Source organism: Ostrea edulis, chromosome 6 (assembly GCF_947568905.1).
Source record: "Ostrea edulis chromosome 6, xbOstEdul1.1, whole genome shotgun sequence".
Taxonomy (NCBI): Eukaryota; Metazoa; Mollusca; class Bivalvia; order Ostreida; family Ostreidae; genus Ostrea; species Ostrea edulis.
Window position 1 is genome coordinate 65967534 of NC_079169.1, and position 19984 is coordinate 65987517.

General features: G+C 35.0%; 2 protein-coding genes across 4 annotated transcripts; one reads left to right on the forward strand and one right to left on the reverse strand.

The window, feature by feature from the left end:
* The first annotated feature begins 436 nt into the window (after positions 1–436).
* LOC125647851 (ras-related and estrogen-regulated growth inhibitor-like) lies at positions 437–10059 on the forward strand. 3 transcript variants are annotated; one of them, XM_048874674.2, is made up of 5 exons: positions 440–660; positions 1028–1188; positions 4112–4168; positions 7108–7181; positions 9584–10059. In XM_048874674.2, the coding sequence occupies exons 2-5, from the start codon at positions 1095–1097 to the stop codon at positions 10007–10009; spliced, it is 651 nt and encodes a 216-aa protein (XP_048730631.1). In that variant the 5' UTR covers positions 440–660; positions 1028–1094; the 3' UTR covers positions 10010–10059. The 3 variants fall into 3 exon arrangements, with proteins under 3 accessions (XP_048730630.1, XP_048730631.1, XP_055996427.1); XM_048874673.2 differs by having other exon boundaries at positions 437–1188; XM_056140452.1 differs by lacking the exons at positions 440–660; positions 1028–1188 and adding an exon at positions 2593–4016.
* Positions 10060–10448: 389 nt separating this feature from the next.
* LOC125647850 (mammalian ependymin-related protein 1-like) lies at positions 10449–16070 on the reverse strand. The gene is made up of 5 exons (XM_048874672.2): positions 15753–16070; positions 14552–14633; positions 13666–13815; positions 13279–13373; positions 10449–10712 (listed from the first exon to the last, which is right to left on the reverse strand). Exons 1-5 carry the CDS (start codon positions 16026–16028, stop codon positions 10647–10649), a joined length of 669 nt encoding a protein of 222 aa, XP_048730629.1. The 5' UTR covers positions 16029–16070; the 3' UTR covers positions 10449–10646.
* Between the last annotated feature and the right edge of the window lie 3914 nt (positions 16071–19984).

A 19984-nucleotide genomic window follows, 5' to 3' on the forward strand; every position in this document is an offset into this window, starting at 1 on the left:
AAAAACAACACAGGTACAACATCTCAGAGAAGGAGGGGGAATCCAAAATTAAGAAGAAGAAAGTTCTGATGTAGCTTTCGGATCGAGTTAATAAAAAGAAGTGCACATTGTTGTTTTTGTTGTAATTTAAAGAGTGTTTTATATCTTGTTTTTAACTTAATCACTGTATCGTCCCAGAATAGGTGTTTTCCTCTTGACTTCAACGCACGCTGTATACAAAAAAAAAACATGCATGTAAATATACAGGCAAGATGTTAGGCAATATACATCTCTAATTTGTGTGGATACCTACTAAAATGTTTTAAAACTCATAAAATATGTCTCTTAGTGCTAAACTCCATTTGAGATTGAATAAGTTTTATGATAAGCTTCAAGGTTATTGTGTACATCAATTAACATTGAAAAGTCGAACAGGCATGTTTGAAGACAGAGATATTCTTTTGATAACGACTTCTTTACTAAAGTGTTGATTCTGAGACGAGGCCCAAACTTTAAATAATATATATGTAAAAGTTGAAAAAGGTTTAAATCACATGACTTTTAGCGCGCATGCTTTCGCGACGGGGGTAGCGCTCAGCTCGATTATTCTCAGCACGCTAACAAAGAAGTATGACAGTACATCTCCATCGTGGACTTAAAATATCACAAAACAACAGACTGGTATAAATTTAGACCTCTTGAACGAGAAAAGATTTATTTTTCTTTCTCTGGGATTTTGAGGAATTCGAATCATGCTCGGATTAAGTTTAAAACATCGCAACTGGTTGAAAAGGATCTTTGAAAAATCGGCTTAAAGTTTGGGATTCTGTCGACAAATATATTTTTTCGTCTCTTTTGCACCGATATCTCTTTTTTGTGTGTTACCTTTAAATGATATTAAGTTTACTGTGGCACCCGAAGGTTTACGTATTAGACAGTAACTCGGATCAACAAAAATGCAGCACGCGGAAAACAGCTGACAATCGCTTAAACACTGTCAACAGCCAAACGATGTAAATTATATTAATACATCTCTGTCTCTTATCAGGACCAAGCTCTCAAACTTTAAAGTGAAGAACATTTTGTGATACAGTTTGCAAAATTGACCATTTTCCATGCCTGTGCCCGTCATGACGTCAAACGGAAAGACGAAACCAACGCCTGAGGTGAAGCTGGCCGTCCTAGGAAGAGCAGGTGTCGGCAAGTCGGGTAAGTGTGTGTTATTGATGTATTGACAATTAATCATATTTAATGTTTGATAAAGAACAGTGCTTCGCTCCCTGAGAGTTTTATTTCAAGAACACAATTAAAGTGCAAATGAACTCATTGAATTGGACGTTATGATGACGTCAGAAAAACACTTTAACAAGTTTTGTTGCGCACATCACAGTCCAGAGGCTAGAAGTATTCGAACGGAATGTACGTGAATATATTGCGAAAATCATGTGCATACACAAAGTAGGAAATATTCCTACAAATCCAAGTTCTCAGTAACTCTGGTCGTGGCATTCAGATGCCAAAAAGGATCAATTTGATGGGCTGGCGTGTTTCTTACCAATCCAAATTTAACGTCTAAAGAGTTTAGAGGATACGGTAGAACTTCTAAAGCCCTTTATTGACTGTTCAATAAGTATGAATATTCTTCAAAGTAGAATGCAGTGTTTATTAATATTTTATGCAAATAACGTTATCAAATTCTTGAATACATCTTATAAATTTGGTTACTGAATGGATGTTTAGGGTTTTCCGATTCAATGATTAAAAGGCTCCAATAAAATTTCATTTAATATCCTTTTATAGATATTAAAGGATTTAATTTCTCCTGCACAATTTAAAAAGAAATATCACATGTAGTGAATTAATGATGTTAAGAGAAACTCTTTAATCTTTCATAAAATTGCATCGGGATATTAAGATAATTTAAAATTGTTTTGATAGATTGTGACCATGAAAATGTTGAATGTTGGAATAAGCTAACGATTAAGAGGCGGGCTACCTAGAAACTTGGACCGTGTTAAAGCACTTGATCGGGTATTTGTTACGGTGCTTCCAGTGACCTTGTCTGAAAGTGCTGTAATCTCAGCACACATGCGAGGATGCCATCTAAGAATGCCAAGATTAATGTATCAATGTCTATAATGCAAAAACAGCAAAAGGCGTAACGATTTACACCAAAAACAGAATCATCATGTCAATTAAATTGTATCTAGTTATCTTGACTGCACGCCCTCTCACGTGTACGCCGGTACGAGATGAGTGCAGGGTTAAAGGTTAATCAACCGAAAAGACCCAGTGTTTTAGGATACTTTATTGACCACTTTAAAATACCTGAAGCGAATTAAATCGTTAGACATTCAATTTACATTCAATTTGGTGAAAAATAGATTCGCAAGTCTGGTTAATGTTACTCTTTCAAAAGAATCGCCATTTCTTTAAGTATACATGTTGTTATCTTTTTAAGATGAACTTAATAGTAATATATTTAATTTTTTGTGATGAATGTCTTAAACTGGTTACTTCTTAACTATTTGTTCTATTTTATGATATTCTCTGGAAGTGTTCAGATTGAGAAATACTATAATATCAGCAATCAGTCTGCAGTTATACTTGAACGATCTATGAACGAAAACTTGCACAGATCAAAATACATTTTAAACTAGTTCAAAATGTCAGAACAATACTTGTCAATGAACCATGTGATGGGAAACATGCCCTCGTTATGACTATGATTAGAAAATTCCTTGCTTCTTCCGGGGAGGTTTTACGAGTGAAAGGTATTGGACAGACGTGGCATGAAAATGATGGCTTTAATATAGAGTAGGATATCCCTCAAATATTTATCTAGAAATAACGCACATAGCCGGAGGTTCTTTAATGAAAATACGACTGACGGCTCATTACATGGATATTCTCAAACATAGTACGAGACAAGTTTTCGGAATATCGGTATTATCACAACTTCCAAACAAAATGTAAGGCGCATTCCTTCACATTTTCTCAATGAAAACCACTTAACTGAAAATCAGCAACTTAATGGAACAGAGTTCTTGCATAAGAACAATTCAAAACTGACCGAATTGTTGAATCAGAGTTTGTTGCGCAATGATAAATCATGTAATTAATTGTCTGTGGCAGCATCTTCGGGATTGTTCATTGATTGACGCAGATGTGATTTGACTGCAACTGCTACTCAAGGCTCGCCATGTCTATTGTGCATTTTTGCATTCCAAGTTGAAATCGAACGGGCTTTGTGCCATATACTTTGCATCATTGCAAGTGCGCCGATGGTGCACCGGAAGGTGCGCGATATTTATATAGCAGACAAATTGGTACCCTATATACTAGTATGATTTGCCGTTAATGACCATCATTCCCCGTCAGGTGTTTTTAAATAGAGGTATAAAGAATTGCAATCGTCTTCTGCAGAGTTGATAAACATGTCCAATAAATGTAGAAGGCAATCAAAAACTGGTATGAATAACGCCAACTCGTTAATTAGTGGGAGCTTATTAGTTTCTACTACACCGGTAAGGGGTAATTGGTCATAAAATCAGGAAAATCTCCCGACAGACTGAAAAATTCAGACAGAGAAAACACTTAACACGGTATCATAGTAACCCCTGTCCCACTTATCTCTCACTATGTGTGTCTGTTTGGCAAACCCTCCCATCATGCCCACAGTCGATCCCCACATCTTCTTTGGAATTATTCCAATGTAAAACTTTTTTGGTCAGTTATTTTGGAAAGAAATCAGACAATATCTCCTGAAATTTACGACTCTATCAAATATATGAATTGCTGTGTGGCGCTCTAAAAGACATTTGACGGTTTTCATTCATCACGTTTTGCATGTTCAGAAAATTCATTTGATCGGTCACACAGCAGACACCATGTGTATACCTTCAGTTGCCACATATATCTTGCAAAGCAGATTTGGTGCAGTTACACGGACTTCACTGAGAGTCTTGACCCCTTCGGACTCGAGATAATGCCTGACGTGCATGCGTTTTCGCCTGCATCCCATGTCTCCATGGGCGGTAATTAATCTGGGTTTTTTTTATTAAGGTGATTCATGTGACATTGTTTTAATTTGTAATTTATCTTCTGTAATAAATGTATTATTTACCTGTAGCCCTGGTGGTGAGGTTCTTAACCCGGAGGTTCATCTGGGAGTATGACCCCACGTTAGGTGAGTAGATCGCTACGTCACCATACAAAGGATTTTTGACACGGTATCAAAATGCATATCGTTTTTTCACATTCCGTATAGTTCAGTGGAAGAGCGAACATACATAGCCTCAGAATCACTTACCTCATAACAAATAAACCTCAGATTCACTTAATGCATAAAGAATAAACCTCAGAATCACTTAATTCATAACGAATAACCTCAGAATCACTTAATTCATAACGAATAACCTCAGAATCACCTAATTCATAACGAATAACCTCAGAATCACTTAAACCTCAGATTCATTTAATGCATAGCGAATAAACCTTAGAATCACTTAATTCATAACGAATAACCTCAGAATCACCTAATTCATAACGAATAACCTCAGAATCACTTAAACCTCAGATTCATTTAATGCATAACGAATAAACCTTAGAATCACTTAATTCATAACGAATAACCTCAGAATCACTTAATTCATAACGAATAACCTCAGAATCACCTAATTCATAACGAATAACCTCAGAATCACTTAAACCTCAGATTCATTTAATGCATAACGAATAAACCTTAGAATCACTTAATTCATAACGAATAACCTCAGAATCACCTAATTCATAACGAATAACCTCAGAATCACCTAATTCATAACGAATAACCTCAGAATCACTTAAACCTCAGATTCACTTAATGCATAACGAATAAACCTTAGAATCACTTAATTCATAACGAATAACCTCAGAATCACCTAATTCATAACGAATAACCCCAGAATCACTTAATTCATAACGAATAACCTCAGAATCACTTAATTCATAACGAATAACCTCAGAATCACCTAATTCATAACGAATAACCTCAGAATCACTTAAACCTCAGATTCACTTAATGCATAACGAATAAACTTTAGAATCACTTAATTCATAACGAATAACCTCAGAATCACTTAATTCATAACGAATAACCCCAGAATCACCTAATTCATAACGAATAACCTCAGAATCACTTAAACCTCAGATTCACTTAATGCATAACGAATAAACCTTAGAATCACTTAATTCATAACGAATAACCTCAGAATCACTTAATTCATAACGAATAACCTCAAAATCACCTAATTCATAACGAATAACCTCAGAATCACTTAAACCTCAGATTCATTTAATGCATAGCGAATAAACCTTAGAATCACTTAATTCATAACGAATAACCCCAGAATCACCTAATTCATAACGAATAACCTCAGAATCACTTAAACCTCAGATTCACTTAATGCATAACGAATAAACCTTAGAATCACTTAATTCATAACGAATAACCTCAGAATCACTTAATTCATAACGAATAACCTCAGAATCACCTAATTCATAACGAATAACCTCAGAATCACTTAAACCTCAGATTCATTTAATGCATAACGAATAAACCTTAGAATCACTTAATTCATAACGAATAACCTCAGATTCACTTAATTCATAACGAATAACCTCAGAATCACTTAATTCATAACGAATAACCTCAGAATCACTTAAACCTCAGATTCATTTAATGCATAACGAATAAACTTTAGAATCACTTAATTCATAACGAATAACCTCAGAACTACTCAAATAAACCTCAGAATCACTTAATTCATAGCGACCAAAGTTTGATTAGCTACAAAAAACTGCACAATTTCTTGGAAAATGAAACTAAAACTAAATCGAACTAGAAAATGGCCCGATAAAGGCGGACATTCCCGGAATCGAGTATGGGCTAGGTACGAGTATTTCAAATTTATTTACCATGTTTACATATTGACTCTATGATAAATCAAAACGAAATAAATATTAAAGTATTTACAAAATTATATAAATCATATATTCAAATTCAATTAAAGTATATAGAGAAAAGAAATGAGATATTGCGATAGAAAATAGAACTTAAGATGCTTTAAATTACAAAATTAACATTTCACTAGTTTGTAAACATACGTAACACAGGTAAGGCTATAATATTGCTCTTATCCTTGCATTCAATAGGTCCAAATTGTGGTTGTCAACTTTAAATGAGTTATGTTGTTTATGTTTAAAAGGGCATGAACTCGATTTGAGCTGAATTTTTTATTTTATTTATTTAAAATTTTATATTTTTCATTTTTAGTGTTTATAATGCTTAACTAAAGTATTTCTATTAGTCAGCAAAAATTTTAATGTCAATTATCGAGGTACATGTACATGAGAGATACAGAGCTCACAATTCTTTGTTATGTAAACAAGGCTCGTGCCATGTTTTTGTTTACATACATGTAGGTTACATACATGTATACTAATAAAGGTTTCGTTGAAAGCAGATTTTTTTCAATTTACAAGTTAATTATGAACACAATTAAATAGTTTCTAGTGTTTGACACATCTCATTTTGTTTTAAACATGCTCTTTTCTATTAAGCAATCTGCATGTACATGGTACCAGTCTTGTTTACATAAAAAAGAATTGTGAGTGCTGTTTCTTACTTGGAACTCAACAACTGATATTCAAATTTTGGTTGACATTAGAAATACTTTAGTTAACCATTGTAAACAATAAAAATGGAAAAATAAAATTTGAAAATTTTCAGCTCAAATTGTGTCCATGGCCCTTTAACATAAAAAATAACACCCCCCCCCCCCAAAAAAAACCAAACCCAACAACAACCCTAACCGTGAACCAATCCATTTAAGTCCGACTCTTTTATCGATGTGGCTAGAGAGACCGTGAATTAAAAATCTTATTCCAAGCAAATTAAAAATAGAAATAATCACACTACATTATACATTTTCAGTATCAAGTTATCCAACATAAATGAACAATAACAGCATATGTATATGGGATAAGTTTTGATTTTCATACAAATATATCTAGCTTAACAAGCATAAAACGTTATTGAATTGTATTTTTCTTTACTATCTAAAAAAAAAATCTTTTCAATCATAGAATGCACCTACAAGCATGTCGCCACGCTGGATGAGGAGTTGGTGAACATGGAGATTCTGGACACGGCAGGACAGGTACGAAAAAAGTCGTAAACGTAGAACATGTTGTGTAATGACTTGTAAATATATTAGAAACGCCTCACAGCCCAGCGTGAGAAAGACTACTGTAAGCCATTGTAGAAAGTTTCTGGTGTGTGCGTCTCGTTTGATTTTTTTCGTATTAATATGTTAATGCAATAAGATGTCTCTCACTGAATCGGAAGCGTCATATTGCTAAACTGGGCTTATCGTGCAGACCATCGTGAGTTAGGTTTGTTAGAGTCAAGGTTATAGGTGTTGTAAATACATTACATGATAATAAATATCTCTTGTTACCACATTTTAATTTTCCATAAAATATCAGCCAGGCGTTAATTGTATGTTTTGAGCCTTTTAGCATTGGTAAGCTTGTGCGTTTACAAAAAAAAAAAAAACTGGGGAGAAGATTTATGTGTAAATTCAACCGACATATGTATTTACTTGTGTGTGAATTTAACGACCAGTCTCGATTTTAGAAACTTTATTATTTTCTCTGTGTAAAATGTGTACGACAGCAGAAATTCTATAAAGGGTTTATGCTGCATATTAGATGATTGTTGTATAAAGTCCGCGTCTTCGCGAAAATCCCCTCGTTGAACTCCGGGTCTATGGATATGAATATTTCCCGTATATAAGCTCCTGGTCATCGTTATTCAAGAATTCAAGCCTTCAATTTAAAAGTATTCAATTTGTATTGATCATTGAAAAAACTTGAACGCTTTAATTAAACTTGACTGGCTTCCTTCATTACGAATACATATAGTACATTTACATGAATACTCACGAGACTTTCGAATAAATTCTGTCCTGTGAAAAGATAATCTTTGGGCTATACAAATACCATGAATATATTCTTTTAACCTACAGTTCGTACTTTTGTTGTATATATTGGTGCAGTTTTATTTTCATCAATTCCTATAAACACTAGAGACATATTCCCGATACATTCACAGAAGAGAATTCCACATCCTGTTTTACAATTCTGAATCGTTATATTTCCTCGTGCTTCCATGGTATCGTCATGGTTTAGATACTGTGATGTCGGTGATATTTTTCGTGGTTTAGATAATGTGGTGTCGGTGATATCTTCGTGGTTTAGATAATGTGGTGTCGGTAATATTTTTGTGGTTTAGATGTGATGTCGGTGATATTTTTCGTGGTTTAGATAATGTGGTGTCGGTGATATTTTCGTGGTTTAGATGTTATGTCGGTGATATTTTTCGTGGTTTAGATAATGTGTTGTCCGTGATATTTTTCGTGGTTTAGATACTGTGGTGTCGGTGATATTTTTCGTAGTATAGATAATGTGGTGTCGGTGATATTTTCGTGGTTTAGATCTGATGTCGGTGATATTTTTCGTGGTTTAGATAATATGGTGTCGGTGATATGTTCGTGGTTTAGATGTGATGTCGGTGATATTTTTCGTGGTTTAGATAATGTGATGTCGGTGATATTTTTCGTGGTTTAGATTATGTGATGTCGGTGATATTTTTTCGTGGTTTAGATACTGTGATGTCGGTGATATTTTCGTGGTTTAGATAATGTGGTGTCGGTGATATTCTCGTGGTTTAGATAATGTGATGTCGGTGATATTCTCGTGGTTTAGATAATGTGATGTCGGTTATATTCTCGTGGTTTAGATTATGTGATGTCGGTGATATTTTTCGTGGTTTAGATAATGTGATGTCGGTGACATTTTTCGTGGTTTAGATAATGTGATGTCGGTTATAGTTTTCCTGGTATAGATACTGTGATGTCGGTGATATTCTTCCTTATGAAGTGTCCCAGACTTTAGATTTTCACGTTTGAAAAGTTTTATTGACGACATATAATGGATCAATTCTTCACTGATTTCGGTTAATTTGTTAATGAATGTTATGTTCACATGCACTTGCCTTTGAGGTGAATATAATATATGATTTTTCCAACATTGGACTAAGTTCAATATTGAGAATTTCCAAAATGATACGATTGGTTAAAATCTTTGATCATCCAATGAAAACTCTCGTCTCTAACTACTTTCGATATGGTTTTGCATTGTAGTGTAAACTACACACCGAACAAAGATGCCATGACAGGTGTCGTTTCTTTGGTTTTAGTTGACTGTTTCAACGTTCTAAATTATTCAATCATATGATAAAACAATTATTGAGATTTTCTATGTCAATATGATTCTCTAAATACAATATTCACCTCGTCCTCTGGGCTCAGTAAATATTGTACCTCGGTGATTCAAAACACCGTGTTGACCTCAGATATGTCAATAATTGTATAATAGAAATGTGACATGCTTCTGAATAAATCTTGGTATTAACCTAAACGAAAGTCAATAAGTGTGGAATATAATACTAGTAAAACCTTTCTGTTTCTTCATTCATTTTTTTATCTTTGTAATTCAGGTTGAAGCGATACAACGAGAAGGTCACATACGATGGGCGGATGGATTTATTCTTGTGTATTCAATTAATGACCGTCATAGTTTCGAAGAAGTCATTAAATTGAAGGATTACTTGGATGATGTCAAGAAAACAAATGTTCAGTGTGTTTTAGTGGGTAATAAAGTTGACTTAATGCGTGAACGTGATGTTAGTACGGCGGAAGGGATGAAGCTTGCAACAGAAATGGCATGCGCTTTTTTTGAAACTTCCGTTTGTGACGGAAGTGACGAAATCTATGAACTATTTTACGAAGTGGCGCGTGAGGTAAAAAGACGTAAATTGATAGAAAACAAAGTTCGTCGACGAAGTTCAGCGCAGCAAGTGAAACAAGTCTTTACAAAAATGTTCAATACGAACAAACAAACGAACAGACAGAGCTCAATGTGATATTTGTAGCAAAACAATTCCAGTTTGTAAATAAAATTAATTACTACGTATCTCAAGGGTGTGTGTGTGTGTTACATGAGTCATCAGGATTATTTCATGAAATATGTGATATCTGTACTTTTCAATGATTACTGACAACTATCTATTGCATGTACTTTACAGCGCCTATTATACCAGATGTTACCCAGGTGTCACGTGCGTGACGGTGAGCAATTTATGTTCACAGATGTGGACACGGATTTTACGCTTCGCCTGCACTCATGGCAGTGACGAACTTCAAACTGTAAATCGATGCGACTATGATAGTGATAATTATAGATAAAAGAACTTTTAGCAACATGTTAAACCAAACCCCTTTCATACGCTATCAACCTCTAAAGCCTCCACGATACAGTTGCCGTTTTTTGATAATGTTTTGACAAAACAACAGAGCTTGGGATACACTGGGTATTTTTTATTTGGGGTTTTTTTGTGTGTGTGTTCTCTTTTAGTGTCTATCATTTTAATGGATGAAGATAAGAATATAACGATTAATGATATATCTGACAACTAATTTACAAGAAATTATGAATGTCTCTAAAGATACAATAAAATTGATTGCAAAGCATCGTTTTATACCATCCAAAGAACCGATCCATCACCGCCACGAGAAAGAGCTATGAATCAACTCGGTGATGGTTGAGGAGACGTATTTCTTCTTTATCTGTAAATAAAAATCAACCCGCTATGAAATGTCAGAATTGATGTGTACAATGTTGAATACGTTGTCTCTCCCAAATTGAAATAAAATTTGTATTTTCCTTAAATTTCTACTTGTATGTGACCTATTAAAATATTTTTATATCTATGTTGTCTCTCCCAAATTGAAATAAAATTTGTATTTTCCTCAAATTTCTACTTATAAATGACTTATTAAAATATTTTAATATCTATGTTGCCATGCAATACTCATCACATTTTTTAAAATTTACAAACTAAACGCAACCAATCTGGGGAAAGAACAATTCCCATATGTTTACGGTTACCGTACAAAGTAAGAATAATTAAAGAATCAATGACTATGATTTGTTTTTGTCCCGATGCGAAAATAGTTCTCTAATAAGAAATTTTCCTACTATGTTCTCCTTGTCTCGATATCCCCGTAATACGAACAAAATGGACAATTAGTCCTTGTATATATTCTGCAATTCAAAACTTCTTTCTTTCATGAATATTTCTTTGTGTCAGGTTACATGATTACTTGGTTATCAGCGTGGGTTATCGAGAAGCACAGACGATAAAAGAAAACCCAAAGGTTACTGATAAGACAATTTTGTAAATGCAAATATTAATGTGTAGCAATTTTTATTTGTATTTGGCAGGCATAAGATTTAGCGAATTTAAGAGATAAAGGCAACTCATTAATATTGATGGTTGTAAATTTGGCAATTTAATCAACATATTCCTTGTAAATATGAAAGAACCCACCTGCAAGATAGATCAAATTTAGTTTCCCACCGAAAAACCTAGAACGTGTTGTACACACAAACAAGACACTCTATACAGTATTTTGCATTCTTATGCGTGTTGAAATATGATGACAAATTTATGAAGAAATTAAACAAATGTTTATTTGTTTACGTCCCGCGGTGGTCTAGAAGTAGAGCGTTCGCCCCGCATGCGGAAGGTTGGGGTTCGAATCCCGGACGCGACAGACCTAAGTCGTTAAAACAGATAGTGACAGTTCCATCGCCAAACGCTTGGCATCAATTATGAATGTCACGGGTCCTTGGAAATTACTAAAAACGGATGTCCCGTGTCACAGTAGGTGTGGCACGCTAAAGAACCCTCACTACTCAATGGCCGTAAGCGCCGAGCATAGGCCTAAATTTGAAGCCCTTCGCCGGTCTTGGTGACGTCTCCATATGAGTGAAAAATTCTCGAGAGGGACGTTAAACAAGATACAATCAATGAAGGTAAGAGGTCAAAGGTTAAGGTTGTAGTATCGCTTAGTAGGAAAACCTTGTAGGCAGGATACAGACCAAACCGTTGGTGCTTGTACCGTAAAACTTGGTACACATACACCTTATGTCAAGCGAAGGATGCCTATTGTTTCTCAAGGTTAAAGGTCGATGGTGACGTACCCATATGAGAGAAATTCTCGAGAGGGACGTTAAATAAGATACAATCAATCAATCAACGTCCCTTCGAAAATTTTCTACACAGATCGAAACGGTTGGTGCCTTAAATTGTGACGTATGCAGGGCCTAGGTGGAAGGGTTCTTTAAGGTGCCAATGCCTACCGTGACACGTGACTTCCGTTTTAAATAGGTCTCATCCGAAAGACCCACGATTCTTACTTTTAAATGACGACCGTCTGACAAAGGGGCAGCCAATACCTACTTTTATGCCGCCAAGGTAACGGGGCTCCAACCCATGAACTTCCGGTCACGAATCATACACTCTTAACTACGGTGCCACAGCGGCCATTACAAGTCCGATTTAAAATAAGAACGAAGATCTTCCAGCAGTTACATATTTTACAAAATAGGACGTTGCATGTAGATTATTTTTATGCTTAAAATCTTTAAAATAACAATCCACAACATCACAAAGGTCATGACTTAATCGAGAGAAAATCAATGCGTATACTTATGTAATCCTTGCGTTCAGGGAGTTCAAGGAAGAAAATGTTGAATGGGCAGTATTACAGTTACAGAGTACGACTAAGTACTACTCTATTTAGGACGGACAAAAGGACAGGTGGTTCCCAAAGACTTTCTGAAGTTCATGTAGGATTTACAGCATGTTCATAGTTTTGCTGACGGTATAGGTATTGAAAGAGAGAAATAATTGATGTTTAAGAGGTACTTAAACCCAACAAGTGTATGAATTAGGAAACTATCATCAAGCATAAACATTCATTAAGATCCACTAAAATATTGAATTTGTTTACGTGACATTAACGGTCAAGGATTCCACGGTATAAATGGATATTTGACTTGAGTTAGAACCGACTCCATCGGTATATATGTGTACTTGTGGTATATATGTATACTTGAGGTATATATGTGTACTTGTGGTATATATGTATACTTGTGGTATATATGTGTACTTGTGGTATATATGTATACTTGTGGTATATATGTGTACTTGAGGTATATATGTGTACTTGTGGTATATATGTGTACTTGTGGTATATATGTATACTTGAGGTATATATGTATACTTGTGGTATATATGTGTACTTGTGGTATATATGTGTACTTGTGGTATATATGTGTACTTGCCTGGTTGTGATGACAAAATTCAGGAACATCGAAATCGGAGGGGTAGCTGATACCCATGGTCACATTTTCATACACACTGATCTCAAGAGTGTATACTGAAGAGAAAATCCACATCATAATGCAGTCAGTAGTATTAATAAGTATGCACCGTAACAGTGCATCATGTGTGGTAAGGGTCTCACAATTGTAAAATTTCTTATTTATCACATGGCTACCTTCATTCTTAAAATATCATATATTGCCCTCTTCCAAAATTCATTAAACATCTAAATATAAGATATTGCCCTCTTCCAAAATTGATTAAACATCAAAATATCAGAAATTGCCCTCTTCCAAAATTGAATAAACATCAAAAGTAAAAGGAAAAAAATACATTGAGATTTTTACCTGGACCTGATATCAATAAACTTTCGAATACCGGATGGCAGCTATCAGGAGTAACACCGACTCGTATGGTGGCGCCACTAGGGGTCACGACCCGGTAGACGTCAATCATTGGTCCGGATACGTTGTAAGATCCGAAATACGTAGAGTTGTCTGTGTGAACATTGAAATATTCCTTATGTGACTACTTTTATAGTAATGATACACTAATAACAACACGTATCTGTATTAAAACTAACAAGTGTAGGGTTGTTTTTGTTTGATAGATATTTTTGGGCAGGACATAGTCAGATAGTTCTTTTCTGGATTTTTGGTTAAGCGTGATCCTCTATCATCTGTCAGTACAAAACTACGATAAAAAACGAAGACATTCAATCAACACGCTCCAGTATACACCCGATATGACAGGTAATCAAGTAATCAGGTACACTGTAGTCAAGGATATAGGAGATCTGTCATTAGTAACTCTACGTTATCTATAGATTTCAACTTTTGACATTTATTTCACTTTTTAATTTTGATTAAAAACAACATTATTAGAAAAACATGATATTTTCCACTTTCTCATTACAATGTGTACAATCATGACTTATGATGTGGTCAAGTCAGCAATAGTCATTGTATGAAAAGTATCAATCTTTAAATAAGTGTGTGGGTATGTGTTTGTGTGTCGGTTTGTGTGTGTGTCGGTGTGCGTGTGTGTCGGTGTGCGTGCGTGTGGGTTAGTTTGTCGGTATGTGTGTTTGTGTGTGTCGGTATGTGTGTTTGTGTGTGTGTCGGTGTGTGTGTTTGTGTGTGTGTCGGTGTGTGTTTGTGTGTGTCAGTTTGTCGGTAAGTGTGTGTGTCGGTAAGTGTGTTTGTGTGTGTGTGACAATTAAACTCAACCTGCCTGGTATACAGTTCTGCCACATTGCTCCGCTGGTTGGATTTGAAGTACAGTATTTTCCATTTGTTATGGTATATTCTATGCCCTGAAAGAAGAGACGAATACACAATGCTCCGGATATAAAAAAAACAACACCCCAAGACAGTTTCAAACGTAAGAAATCAGTCAAAAGATCTAAACAATTAAGTCGGATACTACCCCCGTTGTAAACTTTCGTTAAATTGACATTATCTCCTCACCAGTGGAGTGACTCTTGAAAGACCTACGTGTTACAACGATGAGTTGGTATTCTAATTATGCAGACTACGAGGCAGTGAGCAAGAAAAACAACTTCAAGCTTTTATCTGAGATTTCTATTGAATAGGTGGTCTGAATAGTTTTTGTTTCCGTGACTTTTGTATGCTACCGTACTCCCCAAGGATGTTTTACATTGTATTTACATACTTAACAAGAGCCGCAGAGGTCACAATGCTCACCTGGGTCATAATGTTTATACAGGGAGAAAGAGTAATGTTTGAGACACTAAGGGTGTAAATCTTATTGTGGACTAATTCTGGTTCTAAGGTCATGAAATGAAGAAAATTGCATTTCTACTACACGAAAACAATTCCATATTAATAAGACCAAAATGTAGCTTTGTGGTTCTTGAAAAGAAGATTTAGAAAAGAGAAGCTTTCCTATATAGTCCTATGTAAAACATTAAACCCATATTATGGCCCTATTCAGGCCTGTGAATTTGAAGAAACTTCACTTGAAAAGCTAATTGATGAATAATACCTTGTTCTTGAAAGGAATATTATTTTTTTTAAATTGTTACCTCTGTTTTTGTGTAAATATTCAAATATTTCGTATGACCCCACACTAGTCTCAAGTGTCACGTATTTGAATAAACTTGAATCTACATTTTAGAAGAAAGTTAGCATATAAACTTGCCAAGAAATTATTTGATACTGTCAACAGATGACCTTGGCCTTCTAGCAGGTCAATCTTCACGTTGTGTTTTGGCGTATTTCGCAATATGTGATGTAGGGACTTCATATTTGGTCCATGCTCAAAGCTTCATTCGAGACTTGACAACTATCTTTGAACAGTGCTTTACATTACAACAACACATCTTGTTTAAAATATTCTATATACAGATGCAGCTTTATAACAAACTAACAGTCACACACGCATACCTACAAAAACTTCGTAGTAAACTTACTTGATTGTAATCAAATATCTTATGAATTTTATCCTTCTTATTCGTAGTGATGTTGTGGACCATCCGTTGAATAGAGATTTTTTTCACGTGGTAACTGTAGGAAACACGTGTTATAAGGTCAGCAATGGATGCAACATCTAAATCGTGGTTATATATCCCAGTCTTCTGAATAGCAACACCGGTCCATTGCTGCGGGCCACAACAACCTTGACGGGAAATGACGTCATGCAGTGCCGCTAGAACACAGAAAACCAGAAATATAAGTTGACAAGTCATGCTCGACAATGAATGCGAACATGGAAGTTTTCTTTTTATCTGAGGGTTATCGGGTGGCTGACATATATTTGTTATCTTTAACAAAGTCAGTCATACATATTAAGATCATTTATATCTACTTACAAATAGAATCATTCCAGGGTCATTATTACGGTTGTCAAAATACGTTACCATACCCAACACGTTAATTATTCTTCCGTTCTGTGTTTACGCGTTCTTTTAAACATACAGTATGTAAACAGACTAGTACATCTACACAATCTGCTTTCTTCTGTCAACTCAATTTAATGACTATCAGCTATTGTGACGTATTTTATAATGTAATTCTGTAATTTGTAATTCTGTAAATAGTAAATTTCAAAGTGCCATAACTCTATGACACTCAAATTTATTTTCTAACATTTAAACAAATTCAGTGTATGATAATCCCAGGAACCCTAACATACTGTGCTATAAGGAGATATTTTTAATTATGAAAGGTGAAGATAACGAACAGTGATCAATTTCATAAATCCCATAAACAATACAAAGAAGATAGTTGGGCAAACCCAGAGATGGGATCAGGTGCCTAGGAGGAGTAAGCATCCCCTGTCGACCGGTCACATCCGCCGTGAGACTTATATCCTGATAAGGTAAACGGAGTTACCCGTAGTCAATATTAGTGTGCCACGAACGGTCTAACAATTGTTATGAGACACGTCAGACAGCATTTGACCAATCATAGGTTGTATTGGCAAACTAGATCGTTATATTTGCGAAATGCTGACTTTAAACGAGACTGTTGAAACACCTGTACCATCAACGTGTTTATCAGTAGCTTGCCTCGATTCAAAAACTGACCATACGCAGAACAAGCTTTATATGTTGTTTTTATTGAAGTCCCATGGAATCTGGGTTGACTAGAATAGGTCTTCAGTACCCCTTGATTCTCGTAAGAGGCGACTAAATGGGGCGGTCCTTCGGGTGACACCGAAAAAAAACGTGGCCCCTTGTCACAGCAGGTTTGACACGATAAAGAACCCTCCCTGCTCAAAGGCCGTAAGCGCCGAGCATAGGCCTACATTTTGCAGCCCTTCACCGGCAATGGTGACGTCTTCATATGAGCACAGGGGCATCTTATCCGCTCTGTTCTCTAATACACAAGGGAAGAATCGAAAGTAGTACATTGATTTACAAATTAACGCCTATTTACTTTATTGATCCTTGATTTTATGCTACTCAAATATAGATTCCAAACACCGGAAGTTGTCGTCTGAGGTAGAGTTATCTTTTCTTTGTCCAAGAGTTCAAAACTGTGCAGCAAGCTGGGATTTTATGTGGATAAAAACTATTTACATTGGGAATATTTGGAATATCTGAGTCTGGATAAGTTCTAGGACACCATTTGCATCAGTGCATACGAGGATTTGTGTAACTTTTTTCAAGTAAGGTGTTTTTTGACTTTGTTTACAAATCGTGTGCTACTTTCGATTCTTCCCTTGTGTATTTATATATGTGTGATAGAGAACAGAGCGGATAAGATGCCCCTGTGCAACCTCCTTAATTCCATTCCGGTTAAGTGTATGAGAGCCAATTTTGGTTACAACCAGTAGTATTTGAGTTTTATCATTTCGAAATCAAGTACACTCCATTAATGCTCACTCTATTCAATTATAGAATATATCAAAATAAATACAGCCTTGTGCAGAGCGCTTATCGTTGTGTAATCTACCTATCACCGCTTATTGTGTTCAGAGATGTACACATACAGTGAAAATGTGTAATTTTCTGTAAACGATTTAGATTTTGTTGCTGTTCTATATTTATGTAATTCAACGCAAGATCCTATAATGATTCTGTTTTTTGCTTTTATTATTACCTCTAAATGTTTTAAATGTCTTGATTTCTCAAAAAACGTTTTCTATTACGTCACTTCCGATTCTGATTTATTGACGATTTATTGATTTAGTGGATTTGTGCAGAATGATTGCCAGAAAGTGTAACTAAATAACAATATATATATATATATATATATATATATATATATATATATATATATATATATATATATATATTGGGTGCCAAATAAGCATGGCTTTTTTTTTTAAAAGATAAAGATATCGTTAATTATTTGAACTTATCTGTCATTCATTAGATGCGCACAATATGTTTCATTAATAATTGGTGACATCTTTAAATATTCTGAACATTGCGCGAATTAAATTAAAGTTATGTCAAATCCCTTAGTTAATTGATGCTTGCAAAAACTTCTTACGAATATTCCTTAAATTCTTGATATCACTAGTACTTATGGAACTGAAGACAGCAATAATGGAATATACAGTAAGCAATAATTAAAATTTTGTTAACATTAATTGGATTATTTTGGACCTAATTTGAATTTGAACTCAAGAGTTTTAAAAATAAAGATATAATAAAGAAATTTGGGTAATGAAATAGTCACTGCATTGTATTCTTTCACATCAGCTTCTAGTTCAAAGATACATGTACATTATAATTAAATAGGCCTTTGACAGAAAACCAAATATTTCTAATTATTCAATTGAAAATAAAACAGTCCCATAATGTGGTTTTTGCTCAATAAGTCATACCTTCAAATTGAAACTGAACTTCAGGACATTAATTAATCTGTATGATTTTACCTGATAAATACGTAGCTAAAACATTTTCTCAGCAATATGATGATACAAATTAAACATAAGACAAGATGATTCAGAGAATTTATAATCTTTGCTCCTCCTCCCCCCCCCCTTCACCCTCTCGTCATTGACCTTCGATCTTAAGATCCAGTTATAGGGAGTCATTACCTCAAATTTCATTGTAAAAGCTTAAATAAGACTATAAAGTATTCCATATAACATGACATTCGTATAATGCTGAATTGATTACCTTGACGTTCAACCTTAATACCGATCTCCTCTATATTATATTATTTTAGGTTTTATACAGACATTGTATTAAATTCCATTGCTGGTTGTAGTAGATTTTCCTCAGGGGCTAAATCTATTATATGGCCAATTTTCCGGGGGGGGGGGGGGGGGGGGGGGGCATTATACAACACAAGATATGTGAATCTTTTTATACTAGATTTCTTTGCTCGATTTGGTCAAGCACAGCGTTTCCGTTTACTTTCTATATTTAAAAAAAATCGGGTATGCCTCGCAATAAGACGTTAAAAACTGCTTCAGTCTATCAAATTCATTTACATTTTAAGCGAATTGTGTAAAACAAGCTGCACTTTAAATGACAAGAGGAAGTTATTACTACTTGTGAAGGAAACATGAGGCTGCACTTTAATTATATGGGTCAAGTAAACGGATTGGTCTTTGATGTAAGTGGGATTCTTATTATTTAGAATAAGTACACCGCTTGACTTCCGGGGTGCCAGAAAACCACAGACGCTACAGCTGAGAATAAAAACATCACCTCATTTTTTTAGCATTTAATTCAGGGGGTTGGTGGTTGGACTTTATTGCATTGTTAGGCGTACACCTTTACGTTCTACGTCCACACCATGGAGAGAGAGAGAGAGAGAGAGAGAGAGAGAGAGAGAGAGAGAGAGAGAGAATACACAGAATCAAAGCATATCCAAATTTTACTTTTGATTTTATTGCTATGATCCATTATTTTTTTATTGGATTTATCAAGTATGCTTTGATCTATATTAATTACATAAATTAAGAGTATGGATATCAAACTCTCGCCACATTTACGTGACTTCGGACAAAAGGTTATTAATCTGATAATCATGAAAATGTAACCTGAAAGTTTGATGTAAAGGAATGTGAATGCTGACATAGTAAACAGGATTATCATTACGAATGTCCAAAAAAAAAACAACCCCCGATCTTCCAGTGGGATAGAATCGCTGAGCTTATAAGAAAGGCATAGTATGGACTCCTGGCCTTCTGCCCGCCTAGCGTAGACACCCACAGTAGTGGACTATCTACACCGCG

What these genes read in the sequence shown, in the direction of transcription:
- LOC125647851 (XM_048874673.2), top strand. Translation starts at nt 1,095, where the DNA reads ATGCCTGTGCCCGTCATGACGTCAAACGGAAAGACGAAACCAACGCCT. An exon ending in AGCAGGTGTCGGCAAGTCGG is followed by an intron (nt 1,189 to 4,111) that starts GTAAGTGTGTGT and finishes ATTTACCTGTAG; the next exon opens with CCCTGGTGGTGAGGTTCTTA. An exon ending in GGAGTATGACCCCACGTTAG is followed by an intron (nt 4,169 to 7,107) that starts GTGAGTAGATCG and finishes TTTCAATCATAG; the next exon opens with AATGCACCTACAAGCATGTC.
- LOC125647850 (XM_048874672.2), bottom strand. Translation starts at nt 16,028, where the DNA reads ATGACTTGTCAACTTATATTTCTGGTTTTCTGTGTTCTAGCGGCACTG. An exon ending in AGATATTTGATTACAATCAA is followed by an intron (nt 14,634 to 15,752) that starts GTAAGTTTACTA and finishes CTCTTCTTTCAG; the next exon opens with GGCATAGAATATACCATAAC. An exon ending in TTTATTGATATCAGGTCCAG is followed by an intron (nt 13,374 to 13,665) that starts GTAAAAATCTCA and finishes TTTTCTCTTCAG; the next exon opens with TATACACTCTTGAGATCAGT.